The sequence below is a fragment of the Larimichthys crocea genome, chromosome XVIII (genome assembly GCF_000972845.2).
Source record: "Larimichthys crocea isolate SSNF chromosome XVIII, L_crocea_2.0, whole genome shotgun sequence".
NCBI lineage: Eukaryota > Metazoa > Chordata > Actinopteri > Sciaenidae > Larimichthys > Larimichthys crocea.
In genome coordinates, this window is record NC_040028.1 from 4,066,382 (window position 1) to 4,075,767 (window position 9,386).

Here is a 9,386-nt window from a genome sequence, read left to right on the forward strand (position 1 = left end):
ACTTTCTCCTCGTCCTCTCATCCCTCTTTCCTCCCTTAGCCTATTTTCATCTCGCGCCATCACTCATTCAACAGATTTTCTCTCTCTTTCTCATTCAGTTTGGTTTTTTTCAACATCAAAACCCTAATGCACTCCATGGCCTTACGTAACGTCACCTCGGACGTCAATTGGTCTGCCCAGATCGAGCAGGCCGACTCCCTCAGGGCAGCGATGACATGCACTTATGTAACTCTGCCCATCTGCTCAGTTTTAAACCTGAGACGAACTCCGTGTGTCCGTATCATCTCTATCATCCGCAGCTGATTCGGTGTAGCAAATCAGACTGCAGCAATACGACACGTTTATTTTCTAAATGGAGGATGGCATCGCCGGCAGTCTGACCTCTTTCTCTCAGATAAAGGCTGTCCAGACAAGGAGCAATTGACGGCTCAGTGTATGTGTGTGTGTGTGTGTGTGTGTGTGTGTGTGCCTGTTGACATGCAGATTGCAGAAACAGAAACCAGTCTACCAGTACTATCTCTGAAATCCACAGTGGTGGCTTTTGTCCATGACTGCACATGGGATACATTTCTGAATTTCAGTCAAATTATAATTCAATATTTTTTATGTGTTTCTTGGAAAAGAAACAATGAATGAACCGTGGCCCGTTTGTCAAACATGAATAATTCAGTTTTTGTTGCTGATGATTTTCAGCTTTTATTTTATGTGGAGTTATTCTTCTTTAATGGAATTTAAAGATGATGTCACCGTCCCGCTGCCCTGTGTGGGTGACAGGAGAGCACCCTCGCTGTTGCTTTCCCTAACCCTGAGCTGAGTCCAACAGCACCACATCATTTCCATAGGCAAACTATAATGTACTCTCTGGCTGGCACACAATGTTCACACACACACACACACACACACACACACACACACACATACAGGTATACACACACCCACAGAGGATGAGGTCAGAATATTTAAACTCTTTCCTTTTTTTTTTCACTCAGTGACCACGGGGCTTGTAAGCCGTGATATCTTTAGCAGAGCTCATTATTAAAAGCAGGAAATGTCTTTTTCATGAGGTGTGAGCAGCTGTGTGTCATTCCGAAGACCAAAAGTCCTCAAACAATCAGAACGACGACAATCAAACCAAACTTTCTCTCTCTTTTAAAAGCTTATTTTAGATCAGGCTTAGGTTTCAGCTTGAGATCAGAATTGGGGTCAAATAAACAGTAATATCCTGACGTCTATGAAATGTGTGTTTGTCTGAGGAATGGAGGTTGATGTGTGTGTGTGTGTTCACATTCAGGTGGTTTTTGGATTTGTGTGTGACACTTTGTGGTGACACTGTGGCTTATACTGAGTGAGAGTGTGAGGTCAGGGGTGTCAGCCAATCATATGTTTTTGTGCTTTATGTTACAGCCACTTTCCTCCCTGCAGTATACATTTCATTGCCTGAGGTGGTGGTGGTGGTAGGGGCGGCGGTAGGAGGGGACTCCAGTTTGAACCCGCGATACCCTGTACTGTAAGTCTGGAGGCTGAAAGATGAGGTTATACTTGTGGATGAGGTGCATGTGTGTGTGTGTGGAGGTGATGTAAGTGGTTCAGCTGAATGCCAGAGAGCTTTTCAGCATCTCTTTGCCTGATGGGAAAGACAGGATAGAGGGAGCAGAAGAAGGAGTCAAGTCAAAGATGAAGGAATACGCTGTGAAATATACAAAAACTCCCTCCTTCAGCGATGGTTATACACGTTTTTTTTAGGGAACCATCTGTTCGGTTTTGCGGCTGTGCTCTTTTGGTGAGACTTTTATCTTGAAGCTTTCTCATTCATTTCTTTTGTTAGTTATTTTCCTCCCTTTGTAGTAAAGCTGGAGCCAGTGATTTGGAGCCAGTGATGCAACAACGAGGCAGCTACTGCCAAGTGCTGCTGGCAGAACTGATGAAGCCATTAAAACTGTATTAATAAAACAAAACAAAAAAAAATCACTACCATGACCTTGCACCTTCACCTACTGCGAGTCACCTGACCATTATAATTTCACACATATCCATATCCGGACATTAATGAGCCTCTCACACACTCACTGACATGCAAGGTTTTGACCCAAGGTGACCCCCACCGGCCTCTACAACCTCCTGATGAGAGGTTGAAGGTTAAGGGTGACAGCTGAGAGTGTCAGGCTCTGGCTCCATACATCCTGAGACTTGTAGCACACACACACACACACACACACACGCAAATACTGATCAGACTAAATGACTTTCATTCAATAGTTTCCCTCTCTCACTCTCTATCTATGCCTACAAGCTGAACAGCACACACACACACACACATGAATTTGCCCGAGAGCACTGACCCAGTTAACAGTGGTGAGTGTTTCCCTCAGCACTGGTCTAAATGGTCCAGTCTCACACTTTCAGCCTGATCTCCCTCTGCAAACACTAAAAACTGCCACACACGTCCTAAACAGGTCTTGGAGTTTCATCCCCCGGCGTTTGTCCACTGGAGAAATCACGGTGACATAAAAACCTATTTTTTTAAACTCATAATTACTTGATGAGTATTTTGAGGTTTTTCAGCCTGCATCTATACGAAAGTCCACAGCCCTGACGCACCTCAAATCACCTTAAATCTTTTAACTTTCTGTTTCTCTGTAACGAGTCAAAGACTGAAAGGTTCATGAAATTCCCATCAGTTTTTTTTTTCTCTCTAAAATCCCAAACAAGCTGGCATTGGCAAAGATAACACGAGTTTCTAGTAAATAAATACTCTCCCCAAGAGGTTTGTAATGGCTTATTTCCGACCCTGGTAAAGGAAGGAGGGGATTTGTGCGATAAGAGGGTGATGAAAAGCCTGACAGCTCTGGGAGAAGAAAGCATTTAAAGTCTCTGTAAACCATGAATAAGTCAGGCGGGTCAGCCTCTCAGTTTTAAAAAGCCAGTTTGAAACTCATAATCTGTTTGTCCGGCGAAAGTGTACAACGCACAGCTGCTCGGAGGAAGTATGACCTTCCACTTTTTCTGTCTTCAGACAGATTCTCAGTGTTTGTGAGTTTAACCTGCAGCCTCCTCGCTCCACTCTAATCTAATCTATGCTATAACCCACTTAACTCCCCGGGTGTGTGTTTCTGCTGAGAATTCGCTTGAAAACATGAATCAGTGAGTCAATGAATGCTTCAGCAATCTATAAAAAAGGCATTACTCTAAGCCTACGGTGACAAAATGTTGATCAGTCCTTAATAAACTGCAAATAATGAGCCATGCAGAAGCAAATGAAAACTGTATCTGCTCAGAAACTGTGCAGTAAAACTCGTACAGTACAGCATGGTGGTCCTCGACTACAGCGGCTGCATTTTTCTTACTTCATCTACTGAGAGAAATCATTTCTCCTTTGAGGGACGACACGCCAACAATGATGTCAGCACCACAGCAGCAGGTTGTGTGTGTGTGTGTGTGTGTGTGTGTGTGTGTGTGTGTGTTTGCTCATACCTCGATGTGCTTTTCGATCTGGTAAGTGCTTTGCTGATGACCAGCGAGGGAGCTGACTGTCGTCTCTGGGCCAAGGTCTTCATCTTCTGCACAGTTGGAGAGACAGAGGAGAGCGGTCAATGCGAAAGGTGATTGGAGGTGACGGTCTGCACCGTCGCATAATTAATAACATGTCATGTTTATCAAAAAAAGCTCGCAGTCAGCACTGACTGGGGCTGCTGTCAGTCCGGGAAATACATGCAGACAGGGAAACAGACAGAACTCCAGTGTTTGGGTGAGCGATGAGAAAAAGGAGAAGTGACAGCCGTGAAGAGGAAAAAGAGGAAAGAGGAAGAAGGAAGTGGGCTGAATGGTTAATGATGGCAACAGAGACCGAAAGAGACAAATATGTCATCTAGCAGAAGTTTATGATCCCTCATATATTCTCACTGTAACATGATGAAGTGTAAGCTCGCTCGCACAAGTATGACAGGCATCCCTGCAACCACCGCAGCTATTTCAATTAAACCCTAACTTATTTACGACATACCAAAACCATGTGAGCCCTGAATGTGCTTCCACCGACACACATCACACTCATTCAATCTGGAAAAGGGGCTACAGAAATTAAATCAGGCCTATGCCTCCTGAACTCATGTAGCAGTGACTTATGGGTAACAGAATTGGACTCATGTTAGTCAAACTGGCCAGAGAGTTGCGACATCGTGGATTAAAAATGTAAAAAATGAAAAAACGATAAATGTAACAGGATATGCATGATGGGACACAAGACTGAGTGCTTGGAGAAAAGAAAGATGCATCTACTTTACTTTTCTCCAAACATACTTCAGTGTGACAAACCCCGTCCTGACAGAACAAAGTCAAACAAACATCACGCAGATGAAAAGCACACGTTTGCTGTGTCGCTCTGAAATCTCCCCGACGGCTCTTTCATTACACGTTTTGGTCAGTTTAATTTGGTCTACGCTTTGTCCTGGTTTGAGGTTTTCATTGGAAACTGGCCCCGCAAAGTCAGCGATTATCCATACAGATTCCATGCGTTTTGTTTTTCAGGCACATTAGTACATATTTTCTGTGAAAAACAGATCTTGCAGGTGACAGTGAGGTGACGTGCTTGTGTTCTTTCTGTAAGTGTGAGGTGATTGGACGGGAAGCCTGAAGCACTGACATGAAAACAAGTTGATGAAACAGCATCGAGGAGGCGTCATGCCCTGATGTCTCAAATTCTGCTGACCGTGTGCAGAAATCAAAGAGGAAGCGTTCTCATTTAAGCCAACCCTGCAGTATAAACACCACAGGACTCATGTACGTTCAGCTTGTACCTATCATGTATGTCACGTACAAACATCTCAACGCGACCTGAGCAAAGAGAGGCAGAAACTCTCACGTTCATGCACATTTTCTCAGTGAGTGACGACGAAAGCAAAGCTCCAGTTTCTCTGCTCTCTCTCTCTCTGACAGCTCATTTCTCACAGCTTTACCAGAGCTGAACACAGCACAAACCGAGCCAGGGTGCAGCGACTGCTCGTAAAAAGAAAAGGGCTACAGCAACAACATTTGTAGATTCATGAGGCAAAAAAGTTTCACTAACAAGTCCAGGGCTGTGAAGTGCTGTCATACTTAGAGAAACTAATGGAAAACATGAGTAAGTGTTGCTGCTGCCCAAAAGTGATTTATCCGTTTAAAGAAATTGGAGGATAACACCAAAAGTACTTGGAACTACTTGTACAGTAACTGCATTGATTTTGAGGTTACACGTACATCTGGGTTGGTTTGGTCATTAAAACTAAAAAAAAAAAAAAAAAAACAGGCACATAAACTCTGCTCAGCCTTCTTTTCACAGAATACCACAAAACAATGAAAGGTATAAGGTGTTACACTACAGGAAATGAACACTTTTATATCACACACATAAGGTGTTACACTACAGGAAATGAACACTTTTATATCACACACTGGTTACTTTTAAGATTTTTGGGGCTTTCTCTTCCATAATGTGTCTTCTTTCACATTTGTGAAAAACACCCAAAATCCACATTTAAAAGTTGTTTTGACTTTGTCTGTTTGCATCTGTGGATTTCACTAAATGGTACTATTAGATAATGTCTCATTTGCATATTTAAACAAATATTTAAAAGAAAAAAATCCTAGAAGTTTCAGGATGATACGTGTCAGCTAACACGTATCACCCTGAAACTTATTGTTTTTGAAACAGGAATTTTACAGTACAGATGGTTTTCTCAAAATGAGTTGTTTCTCATTGGCTAGGCCAGAAATTTTTATTTTGTTCATATATTCTTCATAGTCTGATTTATTTATAAGAGAAAAATAATAATTATTATTATTATTTATGGCTGTTGACAGTGTATGATGGTGATTCATGAGTTATAAAAAGAGATTTTGAGTCTGCTGTGTTTTGAACGTTCAGATTTCTGTTCTGGGCATGTACTTATATATTTAAACATAACATTTAAAGTGTCATGGTGACCTTCCTTTGTCATCTGTGCTGTCTCTGCAGACTTTGTTGTTATGAGAATTGTTGGTAATGTTGGAGGTTTGCTGAGAGATGCAGCTACACCGTTTAAACACGCGCTGGATGGGGAGGCGCTGTTCACTGCAACTTAACCGAGCGGCCGCTGGAGATTCAACTCCTCTCTGTCAGTGTGAAGGACTAAACATGAGCTGAGAAAACTACATTAAATCTCAGTAACAAATCGACTACAGTTACAGAAAAGTCTGAGATTTGGAATCAGATTTAGAGCCACGTGTTTTCTGTGTTTTTTATTGAGGACTCTCAGTGAGCTGATGTCATCCAGGCTGTGTTTGCGCGCTGACTCCCGTCTGTCTGATGAGCTCCTCAGCTCAGTCTGCTTTACTCAGGATAACACAGACTGCAGATCAGTTAAGTCTGCTACTAAGGTGGAGATTTGGGCGTTTTTTCTTTGTTGACATCTTGTTGATTCAGCCCAGGATTTGGTAACATCATTACAAAATATCAAAACGCAGAATCTAATGTCCCTTTTCCCTTCAAACTAAACGCCCACTCCTTGACTTGCAAAACGTTCAAGTGTGTCATGAAATACGTTTTCAGATCAGCCACACGCACTGGATTTCACAGAATAAAAGATAAAAAAAACAAACCTGAAGGAAATAATTTCACACCACCAGCAAACTCATCATTCTCCAGCCTTAAACTGACCTGGACTGGAGCACAACTCCAGATTTGAAAGGAAGAAACAAACCCAAAAACAAATGATGGGAAAGAATGTAATAAAAAAAAAAAGACGCGTGTTCGGGCTTTAAACTCGCAGATAGATTGGCTGTGATAGAGTTTCTCCTAATAGAGTAATAACTGATCCTGAATGAGAGCACCGGGGCTATTCAGTGCGCAAAATGTGCGCAAAAAACAGTGCCAAGAGTCGGCTCTCCATCAGCACCAAAGGTCCTACACAGAAGCGTCTCCGGTACCTTTTTGTTGTCGGGAAGCGCCTTGCTCTCTCCCGTCAGAGAGTCGGACCTGTTCTGTCCCATGGTCCCCTGCTGCGGTGACATGGTTTCCATCAAGACAGTATAGATCCACGGGGCCGAGCGCACAGACAGTATATTCCCATGATACGCGGTGTAAGTCCAAAGTTTATCCGGTGGACAGGAGGGCACGAGTCCGAGGAGAGTCCATGATGGAGAGGAGTTGATCCTGATGAAGAGGAGGAGGTGGAGGAGGTGACGGGCGCGCTGCTCCTCTCTGCGTGTCTCTGTCTCTGAGCTGTTTGATCTGAGCGCTGCGGCTTCGCTCCGCCTCGACTCCCTCTAATCTTGTAAAGCTAGCGGCGACTAAACACACCACTTCCTTTCGTGCTTTTCAAAATAAAACCGTTTTAATGCAAATAAGCAAAATAATATAAGTATATAGAATATAAATAAGAATATAAAGTCGAGTTAAAGCAACATTGTGTGACTTGTCTATCACATGAGAACAGATTTCTAATCATTGTGATGCTACACTGACTTGGAATCAGGTGAATGGTGTCTGGTGTCTGCTTGTTTGCTTCAGTAGGTCCAGTCACACAATTATGAGCGTATATTAGAAATGAGGTTGTCTTTATTGACGTGACTGTACAAAGAACTAAGGTACATAAAGTGAAGAGAAGATCAACACTAAGTTCCAGGCAGAGGTTTTATTTCAATGAAATGACGAGATTAAGAAACTGTAGCTCTTCTGCTTGTTTTGCAATATAATGTACAGTATAATATTTCTTACTTTCTGTTCATTTTCTGTAAGATAAGTTCCTTTTCAAATTTCCAAACACACCTCAAAAAGATCTCAACCACAACTGTGATGTTGTTTTTAGTAAAAGTTCTCTTAATATTGCATCAGAAAGAGGCTCAACTGAGCGTTTTTATGTGTGCTATAGTCACATAAGTTTTTATTATTATTATTTTGATATTATTATTTCTGTTGATTGTATGTCTGACATACCTTACATAAGAACTGCGGTCTTAAGTTAAATCTATTTAACACATTTAGCTTTGCTTAGTCTTCATGTTGGATGATCTGTTTACTGGGGTCACATCATCAATTTGTCCCTCTTTTATTTTGAAGACAGGACTCACCTCTGGTCATATTCTGATCTCATTTGCACGTCTTGACGCAACTCATGTACCTGAAAGCATGGATTGGTGTTTAACTCTTGAGCTTGTCTGTGTATCTCCAAGTGTGTGTTTTTATTTGAAGGACCCATCATGTTTTCCTCGTCTGGCACCCGGTGCCATATAGAAGGTGACTGTTCTTGTAAGACAGGAAAGCCGTTTGCGGAGGGTCTGGGGCCAGGTGTAAGAATGTACTCCCAGGGCCAAGAATAACATGACTGATGAGGAGGAATGTTCACCATACTTTTTTTCTACATAGGCATGACGCATGACACATTTGCTTTATAGCTACAACAGTATACCTTACTGTAGGATAACTTCCCAAGTGGGTGGGTGGGTGTTTACTTAAAAAGTCTGAAGGAAAGATCCATCTAAGCTGAAGAGATTTGTTAACCATGCAAATATAGTTTCAGCATTTGGAATTTAATCTCTGTGTCCACAGTTAGGATTTAAATATTATACCTGGATGTGGATTGCCATAAAAAAATATAATCTTACAAAGTTTCTGCCTAATGGGATTATTTCTCACAGCAGCCTGTTGTCAGCCATTGTCTTTTCTGCACAAACACAAAGGTATGCAACAATTGTTCCATCTTATCTGTCCGTTGAAAAGCAGAATGCATGGGATGATAAGAACACTGACAGTGCTCGGCTATCCCCTTTGATCACAACACAAGCTGCATGAAACAACAACCAGGGCATACTGATGTCCGGATGACAGTTTCAGCTCTTGGTGCTGCATCCCTACTAAATCATACTTTCATCAAGGACCAGTGCGGCCAAGTCCTATTTGTCCTCAAACTCAAGCTGTACTTCACGCTCCCTAGATTTAGGGGGTTAAATGACTGCTTTTGTTTCCTGCTGTTTGTCAAGAGTAGCCTGTCTGGAGGGAACCAAAGCAAAAAGCAAGACTAAATTGAGGGTGTGTCAGAAATGTGGTTGGAAACGCCACTGGTTGACCACGGCTGCTGCTGCACTGCACTGTTTTGTTTCTACCTCCTCATTGTTCCACTCTGTCACTGGAAGACGCCGGGGTTGCGACAATAAAAAGTGTGTCTTGGAGTTAGTTTTTCTTTCGGTATCCATGGCAAAAGAAACACATCTCTCTGTGATAAGTAAAAACACATATTTCACTCAGCCCAATAAACCCCAAAGTGGGTCACGCACCTTGCTGTCAGACAGCGTACAAACACTCCTGAGGTGCAGAGAGACTTCAGGTCAGAGAGAACTGGGAAGTCTAATCTACGCTAGTGATTCTCCTCTCAAAT

At 42.4% G+C, this 9,386-nt stretch overlaps 1 protein-coding gene across 1 annotated transcript in view; it reads right to left on the reverse strand.

Annotated features, from left to right (window-relative positions):
- LOC104928669 (rho GTPase-activating protein 20) overlaps positions 1 to 7,260 on the reverse strand; it is a 29,546-nt gene extending 22,286 nt beyond the window's left edge. The window contains exons 1-2 of the mRNA XM_010743006.3: positions 6,940 to 7,260; positions 3,472 to 3,557 (exon numbers count right to left, since the gene is read on the reverse strand). Coding sequence (XP_010741308.3) covers positions 3,472 to 3,557; positions 6,940 to 7,032 — 179 coding nt within the window. The 5' untranslated portion in view covers positions 7,033 to 7,260. The remainder of the gene's footprint in view (positions 1 to 3,471; positions 3,558 to 6,939) is intronic.
- Positions 7,261 to 9,386: the final 2,126 nt, after the last annotated feature.